At 38.3% G+C, this 17,484-nt stretch overlaps 2 protein-coding genes across 2 annotated transcripts; one reads left to right on the top strand and one right to left on the bottom strand.

Moving 5' to 3' along the window:
- Positions 1–38: 38 nt before the first annotated feature.
- On the top strand, positions 39–14,746 carry LOC126848664 (uncharacterized). Its single transcript, XM_050589713.1, has 6 exons — positions 39–215; positions 680–2,460; positions 11,489–11,632; positions 12,588–12,889; positions 13,007–13,263; positions 13,583–14,746. The coding sequence occupies exons 2-6, from the start codon at positions 2,148–2,150 to the stop codon at positions 14,346–14,348; spliced, it is 1,782 nt and encodes a 593-aa protein (XP_050445670.1). The 5' UTR covers positions 39–215; positions 680–2,147; the 3' UTR covers positions 14,349–14,746.
- Positions 14,747–14,841: 95 nt separating this feature from the next.
- On the bottom strand, positions 14,842–17,274 carry LOC126848665 (ATP-dependent RNA helicase DDX24). Its single transcript, XM_050589715.1, has 8 exons — positions 16,857–17,274; positions 16,579–16,724; positions 16,183–16,475; positions 15,880–16,102; positions 15,683–15,794; positions 15,492–15,609; positions 15,230–15,413; positions 14,842–15,157 (listed from the first exon to the last, which is right to left on the bottom strand). Exons 1-8 carry the CDS (start codon positions 17,253–17,255, stop codon positions 14,872–14,874), a joined length of 1,761 nt encoding a protein of 586 aa, XP_050445672.1. The 5' UTR covers positions 17,256–17,274; the 3' UTR covers positions 14,842–14,871.
- Between the last annotated feature and the right edge of the window lie 210 nt (positions 17,275–17,484).

Raw genomic sequence — 17,484 nt, 5'->3', positions numbered from 1 at the left:
TTAGTGTCAGTGGACCTCTTACACTCGGCTCAGCCCGAGCCGGGCGTCAGTGACTTCGCGTCCGCCGATCCGACCGGATCCTTTTCAAGAAGTGCGGGACGTGCATCCTTCCGCGAAAGGCCAGAGATCTTAGAAATTGCATATTACTCTCGAATCGACTTGTAAAATTGGACCATTTAATTTTGTCGTCTTTCGAAAATCGCCGAATGTATATGGTAAGAAAATTTAAATATTTTAATTTAGATATTTAACTCTGTTATCAAGATACATTTATTTTTCGATTTGTTATAATAATACGTTCATTCTTCTTTTTTGCTTTTTTAATATTTGAAATTTTTAAATAAATATAGGACTCTTGTCTGACAATTTTTTTTTTTTTATTAACCGATTATATTTTATATAATCGCTATTGTAGAGAATCTAAATCTATTTACTTGTGTAAATTGTGAAAGAGATACAATTGCCTATAATGACTTTTGTTGCTTGTGCATCGTAAAAAATGGACAAGTGCCACTTTAGTCGCGATTGTATCACGTCTGCGCGAGATTAACGCGGGATAAACATAAGTGCGTTTGTTAAAGGAGCACATTGGCTCCGATTTATAAAGCGATGCGTTGCCGCAATCAAACTTGGTGGATGGAAGCACTCTTTGACCGTATCTCCTGCTTATCTGTTTCAGACCACCGCGATGCAGCGCGACCTCGGCCGACAAGGTGTCTGAGGGATATCCCCGCGGGACCTCTCTACCTCCTTCTTTACCTCGTCTTCCCTCACGATATACGGTAGGTCCTGTTCGGAGGCTACCAGGATGCAGCTCAGACCCAGTTATCGAAGCGTCCGAAGGCACCCCGCGGCTTGCATGCACGGTACAAAGCAATAAAAGCGTCCGCGCCACGAGATATATCTCGCGAGGTCCGCGTAAGAAACGGCGAAAGAAAGCCGACCTGCACCGGTAAATCATAAACGCCACGGGGATCGAACTGCGGGAGATAACTGCCTTCGCGTAAGGAGAGAAAAAGAAAGAAAGAGCGAGAGAGAGAGAGAGAAAGGGGATCCAGCAGCTTGATTAGTCAAGCGGGATCCATCATTCGATTGCGCGTCCATCGAATCCATCTATTCTCGGATGCCTCGGCAACGCTAACGAAAACGAAACAGCCCGGAAGAGGAGCCTCATCGTCGTTCATCATCGGGAACAGGACGTCCGGAAGATATCTCGTACAGAGAGGCGAATATTCATCGTTTACTTCTCATTCGTCAGTGTAAACCATCTCTCGCGGATATTATCGATTGATCCTGATAATTTTTCCGTAAGAATATATACGGTGCATTCTTTGCACGTTGATGATCATAATAGATTTGCCGCTAAAAAAGATGCGGCTGATAACAGATGATCTGCTGCATGTGTAAAAAGTGTGACGCAAAGTGGCAACTCTATAAATGGATCGATACTTTGACAGTGAAGCTGAAAAAGAATCGATTAGGTTTCGTTAGATGGTGATTCGTGATCCTCAATTTCACTACGCACTGTTGCCTCGGGTAACAGTTTAGTGTCTAGTGAAGCAAAATTTCATTTTTTATCGAATTCTGGCTAAAATATCCACGTTGAATCAATACGCAATTTGACAACAAAATCAATTTTTATTAAAAAGATATATAAATAGCGATTATTAAGCCCATCATTATAAGTAGCGATTATTTGGCCCATCGTATGTATTATTTCATTCCTCTTTCGCCTTATAATTTATGAAAAAAATTTCTTGCGTGAAGCTTGCAAAATAATCAACACAGAGAGGATTGATGTCACTATTATCGTGCCGCGAAACGGAAAGTGACAGCTGCCGTGCCGCAGCGGAGTGACATAATTAAAGAAGAAAGTGCGTCCGAGCGTCCGTTATCAAGCGGTAATGAGCGAGTATCGAAAAAGGAGTAAAAATGCTTTCGAAAGTAAACGTCGAGCTCGCTCCGCCACCACGAGGATTAAATGACGTTACGCCCTCGAGCTTTATGACATCACCCTGAAGAGGACCATCTCGTTCGAATCAGCCTTGTCGCATTTGTCATCTCCTCGTTCGTCCAACTGCACATTTGTCTCGATGTTTCCGAGAGTCGTTCGCGAAAAGTGACACTATACCGAAATATGTGAGATCATGTCGTCGAACAGTGAATTCTCGACGATGTCCAGCGAAGAGATGCCTTCGCTGCCCAAGTCCCTGCCGAGCTCGAGGGAGGCGACCGCCGAGGGTAGTTCCGGCTCCGGCGGCGGATATATGCCGCTACGGGAGTTCCTGGATCGATTTTCATTACCGCGGGTCGTCAGACTCGAGGGCACCAGCGGCAGACCGGTGCTCCTGTACAAGCAGCAGCAACGATCGCTGAGAGTCACAGCGAGCCTGTTGATGCACCGGTACCGACATGACGTCAAGGTGGGACCGGAGATCGTCATTCCGGAAGGTTATCCAGGTGAGTTTTTCTCGATCGGGACTTGAATCGGAACGATCATTGCATCGACGACGTTACAATCAGTTAGATCTTTTACGTTATTATTTTTCGCGGAGGATTATTCCGGAAAGCGCTTTGATTTGCGATTTTAATTAAAGATGTGAAAAATAATGTAGACTAAAAACTACTTGAAAAATATCAATGTCGAGAATATTAAAATTAAATTTTCTTTACTTTGGACGTTCGCTTTGTGGAGAAAGATATTCTTTCATTTTATTTGGGTTATGATATCAATGTAGCTTCTCTTTTAATGGCCGTGAGAAATGACAGCGTGTAGCACGTAAATTATGCTTGGCAGAGTGAACGGTAACGGTTGTGGAGATCATCCGGCTGGAATCATCGGAACAGGTTATAGACTTTATCAAGCATTTGCGTTGCTGCTCGCGTGGATGCGAAAGAGGCTACAAGTAAAATGATAATTCTCCGAATTCTCGCGCGCGCGAGAGAAAGAACGAGAGAGAGGGATACCTCTCATACTATTAATGTTTCAACTCTTTTTTTTTTATTTTAATCGTAAAGCACTTTGTGTAACAAAATAAGTCGCGAAACTCGCGGCCACCTCCGCTCCTGCGTGCGCGACTTATATTGGTTTTCTGGTATCAGAAATGGAAATTATGAGGCAATAAAGCGTAGTATCGCGGATCTAGATCGGATGAACGAGAGATAAAGAAGAGGGAATGTTTAAGCTCGGTGGTGGCTGGAGAACTTGAAGAGAGACCCATCAATGATGGGATAACGACGTCTGATTTTCGCGGATGCCATTCAATATATCGATACTTCTCACACGCTTTTCTATTTCGTCTTTTTTACTCTTTCGTTCTTCTTGATTTTTTGCATTTAAGCACAAAGTATGGAATTAACATCGCGCACGGCAGTATCGTTAACTTAAACACCGCTAACTGCGTCTAATAAATGCACTTCGTATTTTGATGAAAATGTCATTAGTCAGATGAGATGCGTGGCCGTTATGAGTCAGATATATTAAGTAGCCGGGGCTGCGAGTGATTGAGAAACAGAATTTTAACACACTTTCCTCTTGTTAATGAACAACCAAGGGCAATTACAGTTAAACCTATTACGAATGTCTGACGAATCGCTGAGAAACAGGTTCGTATTGACGTCGAAGTTGTCGAGTTTTTCGTCACGTAATTTTTTTTTTTTTCCTCACTCGACAGCGATTCGGCTGATTCATGCGAGAGAAACGTCGCTGATCAGTAAATTATTTCGCACATCGATGACTCACGGTACAGGACAGAGTTCAAGGCAATTTCTAGTCTCTTATAGAACCCATGCCGATTTGGAAATGGTTCGGAATGACTTCGATAATTTACTTACTAGCTCTTCTCCTTTCACTCTGCTTATCTGACAGCGTGCGACTTTTGAACTTGAAGCTCTTTGCGCGAAATATCGTCAAGTCACGATTAGTTAGAGAGAGGATGGCGAATGGAATCTGGGAAAAAAGCTATCCGACTCTTTCATGCATTTCCTTGGCAAAGTTTTCGAGTGAAGATTGTTTTTAGAGAGATGGATGTGCTAAACAGAGGTCGTTACTTGACGATGAAGAAGAAGAAATTCCGAAGCATCGAATGGCTCGCGCGGATATGAGCTTCATACAGCTCGCGGATAAATTGACACTTGAGGCGGACGCAAGGTTGGTTACGTTGCGTATAAGTCGCAAGGTACTAACAGTAAATTGAGCCGGGAAATGTTACTCCACGCCCACGAATTCGCCACGTGTGCCGCGACGCAATTCACGCGGTGAAATCTCACGGGGGAAAAGAATAAAAAACGCGTTTCTATCGCGCGGCCAGACGTCTCGCGCGAATTAGTTCCGCGTTTTAAACGCTTACTCGCGGATCTCGTGAGTCCACTTCGCCGACGCGGTGATAAAGAAGCGTTGTCAGACGTTTATTGTTCCGCTCGGTACAAAAAGTAACAGCCAGATATGCAGATCAAATAGCGAATTATTCGCTCGCGCGACGAGTCCCTCAAAATTGGCCGAGGCTGAAGCGTGAAGCGAATGAGAAGTCACGCGGTGTTATGATCCTTATATTTTTCTTTCTTGGTGGATAAAACGATAAACCTGGCTAAAATAGCCTCCTTTTCCCATTATTCAATCCCTAAAGAAAACTGCAAAATTATTTTCCCTTAAGATCGACCATGCCAGTGGCTTCGTTTAATTCATCATTTTATGAAGAACAAGAAATTCTTTCTAGTACAAACTCGCTAGGAAACTAGAAATTCTCAGTATTCAGAGCTACGAGCATTACGTCATCTAAATTCCGACCAACGTACTGTGATAAATTTCATTATTTTACTAGACAAAAATATTTCCTTCTCCCTTCCTGCTTCTCTACTTACTTATCCTCCGACCGCTTTTCCTTGTGCGTTATCGTGGAATTTCAAACGATTGGTATGACAAGATTTCGAGCCGGACACTTTCGTCATCCAGTTTAATCCCATTTGTTCAGCACGGCGCACGTGCGTGAAATGCGCGATCGCCGGCTGCCGTTAAATGCAAGTCCGTTCCGGGTGTTGCACGAAATCACATTGTAATCTCGCCCGCATCGACGAATGGTGCGATATAACATGCATTCGATTTCCATCTGTTATAAGAATCGAGAAAGCAATCAAACATATAACATTGATGAAATTGCGGCAAAAATTTCATTATACATTTTTCTTTAATATTATAGTAAATATATATTTTCTATGTCGCTGCATAACATATTATAAAATATAATAAAAAAAATTTGTTAATAGATTGAATTTTTTTATCATTAGATAAGGGTTATTATTATATCAGAATATCATTTATGTGGAAAAATTTTAAATCTTGTTAACGGCCAATCTTAAGCCAATATTTTATGATTCAACATGTCGGACAATTAGTATGAAACAGTTTAAACATCATCGAAATTTCATATTTGCGCTTGCATCACATTTTCTGCGGGTATGGCTTTCATCGATTAGAGAACCATAAGTTGTAGTTATATGTATTAGAAGTGCATGTGCATTACGTGCCCATTATATATCGTTGTAATCAGTTTATCCCGACGAATGAAAAACGCAATCGAATATTTTCTCTACGTTAACGCTTACAATTCAAGGAATCGCGCAACGTGGGACGATCATCCGCGAGGGACGAAATGAAAACATTCGAGAGAGGATAAGAAACGCGTTACGGAATTGCGTGTAATATGTCATAAAGTGTATAGATCGGCGATAACGTTCTGAGTAATATTCTTTCGGCTTTTTATATTTCATCATCGAATGTCATTCACGATTACAGTCATGCTTGTTCCAGACTGTGAAATCCGATATTTACGCATAATACGTGGCGAAATTGATATAATTTCGCAACGTATTATGCATAAATAACTACGGATTAAAAGTAGCGAGAATTTTCTGAAAGTATGCCAATCGCACGCTTTGCCACATAATATTGCAACCAGCAACGACGCGATATAATAAACGCCGTGAATTCTTTGGTTTCAATTTTCAATTCAATCGCAAAGAAAAAGATGCCATTGAAAGCTCAGGGCGGCGGCTGTTTCGCGTATCATCGAAAGGGAATCTCGTCGGAGACGTGCAACTTGAACCTTCAACCGAGATAAAATTACTAGGGGAAGATTCAGAGACGCGCATCCGATTCCATGGATTGATAGGGTCGATATCGTACATACAAATCACCGGTCGTGGCTTAACTGCCATTCGTGCAAATCTCGGACAAGAGTCGACGATTTTCCGGTCTTCAGTTTACGGTAATTTATTAAGCTTGTAAAAGTCTCTCTCGAGAGAGAAAGAGACAACAGTTCTCGTCGATGACGCGTCGAGGTCGATGTCCTTCCTGTCTCTCACGCGACCCTCGTCCTCCTTTATCTTTTTCCTTTTCTTTTGCACGTTGACTGCACCGTTAACACGCAATTCGACGCAGGGGATGATAGCGTCGAGAGCCCCTAAAGTTTTATAGAACGGCTTATGAGATAATCGCCCGTTTTTATCTGACACAACATAAAAGAAATTCACCTTTTGATAGTCGGCCGTTCACCTAGAACGAATCGCGATCGTTTACGATGCACGGTTGCCTCCTGTCTGCCGCGAAAAAAAAAGGAAGGTAAACGATCTCGCGCACGGAAGATAGGACCGTCGTAAGAAGTTAAACGCGACGTGAGACTAATAGTACGACGCATAGTGTATAAAACAATATTTAGCGAGACATCGTTCTTTTAGCAAGAAAAGCCTATTAAATATATCTTTTCATTTAAAAAATTGATATATATCTTCTTATTATAAATAGTATATATGTAAAGCAAAATCTATACTTATTTCTCATTGCAAGCAATAAAAGTATAGCGTATTTTGCATTTAATTATATATATATATATATATATATATATATATATATATATATATATATATATATATTAATTGATTAAGAGATGATTATTTATTAATTCTAATTATATATATATATATATATATATATATATAATTAGGATTAATAAATAATCATCTCTTAATCAATTTACACAGACACAGAACTTGAAAGCTATCGACGATCATGCGTATAGTGGCACGCATATGTTCAAAACTTCTTTCTTTCTCTCTAGACATAGAAATGGCAGAGAAACGGAGAATGAATTGCGTGCAGTATTGCCGATCGTGATTGCGAGCCGAGAGATCGTATAGATCGGCTTATCCGACGTAGTCGTATGGTTTTACTGCCAACTGCTCGGTCCAGCGAAGATATCCTAGCTCTCTTCCTATAACATGATGTGTATATGTGTGTATATGTATGTGTGTGTGTGTGTGTGTGTGTGTGTGTGTGTGTGTGTGTGTGTGTGTGTGTGTATACATATATACAAATAACTATATATATATAGGTATTTGTTCGCATAGAGCTCTTGGACAGGAGTCTCACACAAAGCAAGAATGTTGTGCTGAGACGGCCAGACGCGCCCTCGGCAATGATCGGTCTACCTGGTTTTAAATAACGGTCATTATGTGCCAAGGTATAACTCTCTCTAGGGTATCGCGGCCGATGCTGGCTACGCAAGGAACCGACTTCCACGACAAAGAAAATGGAGAGAAAATCCAGAAAGAATCGCATTCAATCTATCCGTCTCTATCCCACTTCCTCCTCTTCCCTCGCGTGAAGCCGGCTCTAATTTCTCTACAAAATGATAAAATCTATAGATATAAAATATAAATAACGACTCCTCAACCAATAAATTGCGATCGCCTCTTGTTCCCTCGCGCTCTATCGTCGTGTTCCGCTTTAATTGCCCATCGTGCGCTATCAATATTATTACTAATATAATACTAAACTACCGACTAATACTACTCATACTGATGCTACTACTTTTGCCTCGACTGCAATCGATTTATTACAACGATAAATTCTTCTTGCATTTTTATTCGATTTCTTCTCTGCTTTCCTTTTTGTTATTGCAAAGATATTGAGGCGAATAAATGCTCTGCAATAAGACGTTTCCCAATTGTTTAATTATTGTTGTAATTTTAAAAGACTGGAGTTTAAAAATATTTAACTCTTTGATTTTAGCAATTATTTCATAAAAATATATCATCAGTGGAGTAGAGCAAGAATTCTATTATATTGTAGCAAGTTCTATCGATAGCATAGAGCCCAGGAACCTATTGTCACGGTTCGAGTCACGTCCAGGTAATATTATATCCCGAAAGATTGGTCTCGCGCGGCGTAACGTGAATTATGCACAATAAAGATTCCAGCCGCAAGATGTGTGTGTGTGTGTGTGTGTGTGTGTGTGTGTGTGTAGGCTGCAGTCCCTTCCTTACTTAATGCTCCTCCTAAACACATATATCGCGCACCTGGATACCACAATGTTTACCTGAAACGACACGCCGACACTGGTGATCTCTCGTGTCGGAATATTCTCGATCCCATCGATATCGCTGTCGCGAATAATCTGCTATACAATCACGTTTCCATAATTATCTAATGGAATCCAGTCTAGGAATGACAAATCTTTTTGTGATCAATATTTGCAATTTATTGACAAATAATGATTTCTGTCGCTAAATTGACATAATTAAATAATTATATTTTTTTTATTTTGTCGGAAATTCATCGAAATTAATCGTAATAGAATGACAGCAACTCACGTGCCATGCTTGTTAAATTCAGACAAAAGTTAAATGCTTGTACATGCCCATCACGTGTATCGATGACTAAGCCTCTCATCTGTTTTATTGAGTGGAAATTTTATGCCAAATGAGTGGACACAAATTAGGATAAATTCTTGAAACGTGTTGCAATGTATAACGTAACTTTTACGAGCGCACACCTGGGGCGCACACCAACGTCCGGTTTCTTGGGTTGTTGCAATACTCGCTTTGAGTCCTTTGATTGTTATCAAGATCGGCATGATACAAAATTTGAAAGCAAGAGTTTTATTTTTATTATTACGATAACAATAATTCAATGTATATATTTCTTGATAACGAAAAATTATTTTTAATTTTAATTCTTCTTTTAATTCAGGTAATTAATCAATCAATTTCGAATTACATTCCTTCAAAAAATTTAATCATTGATCCATATTATATAAAAATATTTATATATTTAGCTATTTGGAAAATGAAGAACGCAAGTATCGAGATGCCAGAAATCTTGATATGTTGATACAGATTTAAGATTTCGAGAAACACGGCATTCTTATGTGTCCCGTCTAATATATTCAATGTATTTGACCACACGCGTCTTAAATAAGTTCACAATGTGTTCCGTTTGCTAACGGATCAGCATTGACGTTACATATACCAGCACAAGGATTCTGAATCATAAATACATACACAATCATAAGTACACGGTGATGATGCGTTAAAAATAACAAGAATAAAATAAACGGATTTAATTTGTTGATTCACGCACGGAATAACTATCTATACTAGCTATAAATATACTGCTCTCATATGTCTCGTGTTTGTTCAACACGCGTGCTCTACGAGGTATGGAATTAGGAAAGAATTAATAAACTCTAAAAATTATGGCTTGACATTATTTTAGAATATATAGTTCTGTGAAATTCCACGCGATATTTTGTATCATTTAACACCAATGAATATCTAATTTAATTAAGCTTTATTTAATCTTTAATTACATATATTCATATATGTATTTAATCATATATGTATTGTTATGTTTGATGTATAATATTTAAATTATCTTTTTTTTATCGGAAAAAAAATAAAGATAAATCGCTTGCTATCCAAAAAAAAATGTTGCCGAGACAAAATTTGACGGGCTTTATTACGCGAATCGATAAGCGCATAATCTCGCAATTACGCAAGACAATAAGACGCGTTAAGAAGTCGTTGGCATGCGTCTGAATGCCTGAACTTTTCCATAGATTTTTCACAACAGATGCAGCTATCCCTATAATTACGACCTGAACGCGCTCGTTCTCTTACGGGGTCCCTCGTCTCTTACCTGTGTCGGATGCGCGCATGGAAATAGAAAGTGAGGGAAGGCCGTACGCTTGTGTAATTGCGAGTACGCCTTCGCAATACTTCTTTTCCGGGGTACACGTTCACGTCCCGAGCTAGACGCTCCCATCCTTCTGTTGTGCACCTACAGAGGGATGGACCGAGAAAATTCCCTTCTCCCCCATTAATTCTCTTCGAGGCGTTCTCAAGACCGTGCCGGGAGAATCAATATCATCCGTCTAATTGCGCACAGCGCGGGTTTCCAGGTCGTTGCTATAGAACAAACAAAAACCGGGAGTCCCGCCGGCCGCTAGATTATTCCATCAGTTAACCTCGAACAGAGAATTAATGTGCGCAACCTGCAAACGGAAAAACTTTCCCAAGGGAAACTGCCCTTCCCCTTTCGCATCAACACGTTCCCTCTTTCTTCTTTATACGGTTCGCGATTGCACGAAGCTCATGTCGAATCCTGAATACTTTTCTAGTTGATTTCTAGAAGAACGAGTAAAATATAAAATACTAAATTTTAATAAAACATTGATAAAAATAATACATTATTCTAGTAAAAAAAAAACTTCATTTTCGTGCAAGTCATCCTTTTTATATATACAATAATTTTTAATTATCATTTACAATAATTGTATTAAATTAAATTAATTTCAAATTTAAAAATTTAAATTAATTACTCAAGAGAAAAAGTTTAGTGTTAACTTCGCTTTCATTGGAAGGATTCAGAATTTTCGATCGGACTGGATTTTTCTATGATATTCCAGAACGAGCGATCCGCGTCCTTAAAGATTGGGATCCGAGACGTGCGTTCGTATATCGAGACGGCATTCTTAAATCAATTAGCGACGAGCAAAAAAATCCATTTGACCTTCGATCAGTCGACCGACCATTCGACTACAGTGTCTTCACTGCATCCGCACAGCTAAAATTGCCTGTTCGCAATTTGACGGGTTCTTTTTTATTAACTGGCTGAAACCTCGAAGAGAAGCACATATCCTTCCTTCCAGATAGATATGTTTTTTAGCCCGACAAATCGCTGACTGGTCTGTAAGCACAACAAAACTTTAGCCCTGATTCTCTCTTTCTTCCATTAAAGAAAATTTACACCACAAATTTTTTTTGCCGTCTAAATTAAATATTAAATTATATATTGTTATTACTATTAAATTTTTTTTTAATTTAAAATAAATTTATTTAAAAAAAAGGGACATATATACGTATAAACTCTTGGATAATTATAGAGTAAGTCTCACAAGACATGATACAAAAAATATAAGTATTCTTTTATGCGTAGTGATTTAATATAAGTATTCTTATTTGCAGAATTTATTATTTGCACTTATTAAATAATAGTTTGTTTAGGTCAAAACACAAGGGAACAAGGCTTTACAACATTTATTCAATTTATTAAAATATTTATCCGTATCATGTTTATATTAGAATCGGATAGATACGTGCCATCTATATTGAATAGTTCCTCGCATTAATGCTTAACGCTTTATCTTTTCAGGATGGTTTTCTGTGATATCTGGCAATAACACGACGGGCAGCGCACGTGTCTATCGAAGGGTGGATTCTTTGGTGAAAACAGGAGTACCGGTGTTTCTGCTTGCGACGCCTTTAAGAGCTTACACGCTAACACATTCAAAAATGGGTAAGTTCGAGCAGAAGAAACTGGAAGGAAGGTGCTGCGATCACGATCACTCGCAAAATGTCAAGCGGTGCAACGTTCTTGACCCAAATGCATATCAATGGAATATAGAAAGTGATCCTTTTCTTTTTTCATCTTCATTTTGTCCGCGTGAAAACAGAAATGCACGCTCGAAAATATATCGTTTTCGATGATATCTTTTTTACTGGAAAATGTTGCCAATTACCATGCGTTTCGTAATTTATATCTGTTGACAGTCTAGAAATTGAAAGATGTATAAATTGAAAGGATAAATAAAAATATAAAAAACATCTTCGAGGAATGGAAAGATTCAATAAAATATTTAATTTTAATCTAATCCATTTCAGTAAAAACTCCATTTACATAATAATATTACACACGCGTAAACATGTCTCTTATATTTATTTTACAACCTTGTTAAAAGTGTAAAAATTGAAAGAGGAAGTTTCGGACATTTTTTCTGTTAAATTCATCAGCGGCCAGATAACGTTCACGTATCATAAATTAGCTTAAATTAGCTAATAACAGGCCAATGACATTAATAAGATATAAACGATGTGATAACACTGAAGCTTCGTTAAAACGGGATAATCGATAAAAACACGAGTAACGGCAGCGGTTGGGATCAGTCTCCGATCCTAATATTAGATACGTGTACAATATATCGCGCGAGAGACCATCGAACATGACTGGAAAGGACTTCTGCCGCCTTTTAGTATCGTTCGGTACCGTTAAAGATGCCTTTAGGACACGACTGCTGCCAAGATCGATTATACGCCGGGCTTCTTTTCGAGATTCGACGCGTTCTTAACGGGACCGCGCGCAACATAATCGATGGAACGAGTTGCATGATCACGACGCCCTTCGTACCTTTATAGCATTGCAAATAATATCGCGGCTGCAATCCGTGATCAAATTTGCGTTTTATATATTTCAGAGAACGGAAATCTGCGTGCCCATTACACGAAGACGACGATCAAAGCCGGCGAGATATTGCGGCTCGTAGCGGTCTTTCAGGATACAAGGAGATGCAGCACGATCTCCTTCGGAATTTCCGGCGGATATCCTGAAAAGGACCAATACGCGCAATGCATCGACCTTCATGGACGAGAAGTATTCGCCTCGCTGTCGACTAGAGGCGAATTTTACGCGATCTGTCAAAACGGAAGCGTCGATATCGGAAGTGACGCGGTACTCTACAAGGTTCATCATCTCGCCAAGAAACAACTGCCTCTCAGAGTGAGTCGCTTTTATGAAGCTTGTATTATTTCTTTTAATAATCAACGCTAAAAAAAATATCTTATTATGTTTTTCATTCTTTATGATTATCGATTAAATTAATTTGTCACTTTTTAGGTACGATTAATAGCGGGACCGCTGCCCGTACCGTTGCCGAAGGAATACGGCGGTTTAATGCAGTTGGAAACATCGACGCGAGGTCCAATAGTTTTGGGCTGCGTAGTTCCGGAGAGACCGGTGCATAATCCGGAAATGCTCGAATTAGTTGTATCCGGTAACGGTGCGCCGAGAGTGCGAAGAGCTAGATTGGGTTACCCTTCGGAGGCGAGATTGCTAGCCTCCCCAAAAATTCAACGATTGCTATCAGCCTGCAGGTAAATCAATTAATTGGATTTAAAGTAAAATTAACTTTGCTTTGATAAAATTAAAGTTCAGCTTCCTAATAAAGACTTCAGCATATTATCCAAATTAATCGCCTAGAATATAAATTACAGAAGTAAAAATTAAATATCCTTTTTTTTATTCGTCAACTGTATTATTCGAATAAAATTGTCTAATTCTGGTTACTTGGCATATCTAAATTTTATAAAAATTTCATTAAAGATTTGATGTATCATAGAAATTAACTGTTAACTTAGTACTATTATATTGGAATTTATATTTTATGTGGTTGAACTGGTTTTTCTACTTTAGCCGAGCGGTTGGGGATCGTGCAACCGAGCCACGAGTGGCGCCCGTGAAACTGCATCCATCGACAGATGAGAGTTTGAAAGAGATGCATCTGAAAAAGATCAAGCCAAAGCCGGAGACTAAGCCAATTCTGCAAAGTCTAAAGGATGGACTGGAACACTTGAAGCGAAACACAGCGAAAGAACGGAACCAACAGACGAAGCAGAACACCGGAAACGGCATTCTTGAAAGAATCTCGAAACTCGCTCAAAGCAACAGAAATCGCAATCCTGCGAAGAAATCGGCCTCGTTCACGTACGCGGTGAGGCCGGAAATAGCCATGAGATCTCAGGAACGTTACTCCAGTCTAGAACCGGAAACTACCTCTCATCAGACTCGTCAGAATCAAAACGCCAAGCAACAGGTACAGAGATCCGTGTCGACCAGCGTGTTGGAGGTACCGATGTGCGTCGAACTGCAGCCCAATTATTCTCGTGTGAGGGACAGCCTGACACCATTGCCGTCACCACTGAAGTTGGTCAGGACCAGCAACAAAAATGAGGAGATCTACGCCGAGATCTGCGACACCGCGACGGTAAATCAGGTACAAAAATGTCCAGGAAGCCACGTGGTGGCGCGAATCAGGATCGTCGTGCAGGGCCATGATTCATCCTTAGAAACGCGCAATGTGATTGATAACGAGAGATACGCGAATTCAATGGTGATGAGCGAGCAGATCGACTCTATAATCAGTACAGAGGACGAAGTGATTTATAACACAGTGTTCTGAGATTATCGAGTTAACGTACAAACTGCTATGATGATGTTCATAATAAATGACGAAAACGAGCGAAAAAAGAATTTAATTGTAACTTGCAACAGCGATATGTGAAATTTTTAATGTGTAGGCAAACCGGCTGTGTTCATCGATCGACTTTCTATTCGCTGTTTCGAGGAATGTATTATATTACATAAGCATATGCATATTAAGAAAACATGTACAATTTTTTTTGTAGAAAAATGCAGAAATATTCTGTATATACCTTTGCCATACGTTAATGTACTAACAATTAAGAAGGAAACATATACACATTAAAAATATATTTTTCAATATGATGAATCGCTCAAATTATGAATGTAAGTATAATCCGCGACAAAATAAAATTTATCTAATTTTTGTTAACTCAATGTTGCATTTTGTTAACTCATGATTGTTCCGTAAAATTCATGTTTTATGATTAATGTTAAACAAGCAAAATGTGATGAGAAAAATATCAATATGATTCGTAAACAAAATATGTATTTCATATCTTTTAAAATTTTGCAGATTTTTTCAACTTTTTTTGCAGTCGTTCTCTTTTCTGAGATACTATATTGTGTTCTTTCCTTTTACGGGAATTATTTTCTATTGTCTTTTTCATCACTTCGATAGCTTTTTCTGTATCCTGAGCAGGATCTATGTTTAAATTATCATCGAGATACTTTCCTGAGAATCCTTTCGGGAATACTGGCTTTGATAACAAAGACCGCAACTGATTTCTCTTTAGCTTTAATTGTCGTCTCAATGCTGCTGCTTCTTCCGATTCCGTTGATGATTCACTAAAATAAAAAAATAACATAGTTTATATTGTACAGATGAAAAATATAAACAAATGACGTTATTTCTCTTACTTATCGTCATCGTCATCGTCCAAGACCATATCCATGTCCTCCATTGCTTTCCGCAACCAACTTTTCTGAGTATTCTGCCGGCGACATTTTAATTCCAGTTTATCAATATCACGAGCAACATCTACTCTTTCTTTTACAGCGATTAATAGCCTATCTACTACAGGAAAGGTGGGTAAATCGTGTGCTAAAAATAAAGATTCGTGTTATTATCATTTTTGTGATCATTAATAAATAAATATTAATTATTCTTATGTTAACGTACTACGTCCAAGAGTTGTGCACAATTTGCTGTAGTTTTGTTTTTCAGAAGGTTCCATCATTAGAACTGTGATACCTTCTTTTTCTGCTCTCGCTGTTCTACCGCTTCTATGTACGTAATTCTATAAAATAATTGCCAAATCAATTTTGTGTGAAAATATAAGTTACAGAAACGTTAATATTTTAGATATTCACTTCGGATGTCCTTGGAACTTGATAATGTATTACATGCTCTATGTTAGGTATATCTAAACCTCGCGCGGCTACATCCGTGGCTATTAATAGTCCGTTTTCATCAGCTTGAAACCTATAATCTCTCTTCCAATTAGTATGAATTTCACAAAAATATTTAATATATATATATATATATATATATATATATATTATACAACCTTTCAAGATTTTTCAGACGTTGTCGTTGTTGCATATTAGCGTGCAGAGGTAAAGGCTTGCATTCAAGTATGTTGAAGAGGGTGGATAACCTCTTGACACAGCCAATGCTATTACAAAATACTAATGTTCTTCCACTGTGTTTCTTCAAAAAGTAATAAAGGTAATAATCTTTGTGGTCGATCGTGCATGCTATTCGACATTCTGTCAAGTTAGCAGTCATACCTAATAACATAGATTTGATTAATACATAATGCACAAGTAACTTACATGTTTGACACTTGTTAATTAAGATGCATGTATACCTGATTCTTTTGTAAGATCGACCACTTTAGGATTTTTTATTTTTAACAAGTGTATAATTCTTTGCAATTTCTGGCCAGGAGTGAGTTTGTATATTTTACTCCTAGTATATCGTTTCTTTTTTTTCTCGAGATAATCTGGAAGGTCGTGCACCATAGTTAAAGTAGCTGAAAAAACAAATGTCTGCCGTTTCTCCAACTTGATTGGATTTGCATTCATTTTTTCTAAGAGATCATGCAATTCTTGAAAATGACCCTTCTCCATCATTCTGTCTGCCTCGTCAATAGCTAAGTATCTAAATTATATAGCAAATTTTCTATAATATAACACAAGATTATTTTCTCTTAGAAGAGAAAAAATAATATCTTAATTTCTTCTGTTTAAAAGTTGGCAATTACCTAACAGAATCAATTTGATTTAGATGAGGGTTGCCTTCTTGAATCAGTTCCCACAATCTTCCAGGTGTAGCGATGACAATTTCAGGACCTTTATTTAATATTCTTTCTTGTTTTACTGCTGCCATACCTCCAAGAATAACAGCTATCTGTAATAACAATCAATATTATTACAATTAAATATAATTATAATCAAAATTATACATAATATAATTATATTATTTAAAAAATGTATGTCCTAAAAAATGTATTATCCTAAATTTAAAAACAATTAGCCTCACCTTAATATCTGTATATTTTGCTGCTTGAGTAAGATGGTTCTTTATTTGAATTGCTAATTCACGAGTTGGTGTCAATATTAGCCCATACAAGGGCTTGCATACAAACTTTATATCATTTTTTTCCAACTGCTGCTTCTTCAACTCCATGATCCCTTTTATTATTGGGATACCAAAAGCTAATGTCTTGCCACTACCTGTTTCAGCAGCACCTAATATGTCTCTGCGACCTAATATAGCAGCTGGCAATGTCTCACTTTGTATCATTGTTGGCGCTCGAAAATTCTGCTCCGCCAAACCTTTTATTATCTCGTTCGGAACACCAATAGAGCTCCATGTAATATTGATTTTTGCAAAATTTTCAATGCAAGGCATGGTCTCAGTCTTATTTATCGCCGCCATGTTCACTACTGCTATCACGATTGCATGCGCAGCGGCTATCTCGTCGCTTTGGTGAGCGACTCGATGATGTCGTGATGACGTAACGTTTAGAGATTGGCCGATAAAGGTCACGTGACTATATCACAGGACAAATCATTTTCACTATCAGAAACAGTTTGTGAATTAATAATTTTGAACTCTGTTGATTTTATTGTTTTCTCATCCAATTTCTTTGTTTTAGCTTTCTTGA

The sequence above is a fragment of the Cataglyphis hispanica genome, chromosome 4 (genome assembly GCF_021464435.1).
Source record: "Cataglyphis hispanica isolate Lineage 1 chromosome 4, ULB_Chis1_1.0, whole genome shotgun sequence".
Lineage (NCBI taxonomy): Eukaryota > Metazoa > Arthropoda > Insecta > Hymenoptera > Formicidae > Cataglyphis > Cataglyphis hispanica.
This window is presented reverse-complemented; position numbering and strand designations above follow the sequence as displayed.

Excerpts from the sequence above, each read along its gene's own strand:
- LOC126848664 (XM_050589713.1), top strand. The coding sequence starts at position 2,148 with ATGTCGTCGAACAGTGAATTCTCGACGATGTCCAGCGAAGAGATGCCT. Across the intron at positions 11,633-12,587 it reads GCTAACACATTCAAAAATGG|AGAACGGAAATCTGCGTGCC; the intron begins GTAAGTTCGAGC and ends TATATATTTCAG. Across the intron at positions 13,264-13,582 it reads CGATTGCTATCAGCCTGCAG|CCGAGCGGTTGGGGATCGTG; the intron begins GTAAATCAATTA and ends TTTCTACTTTAG.
- LOC126848665 (XM_050589715.1), bottom strand. The coding sequence starts at position 17,255 with ATGGCGGCGATAAATAAGACTGAGACCATGCCTTGCATTGAAAATTTT. Across the intron at positions 16,103-16,182 it reads CGATCTTACAAAAGAATCAG|GTATGACTGCTAACTTGACA; the intron begins GTATACATGCAT and ends CTATGTTATTAG. Across the intron at positions 15,158-15,229 it reads GACGATGACGATGACGATAA|TGAATCATCAACGGAATCGG; the intron begins GTAAGAGAAATA and ends TTTTTATTTTAG.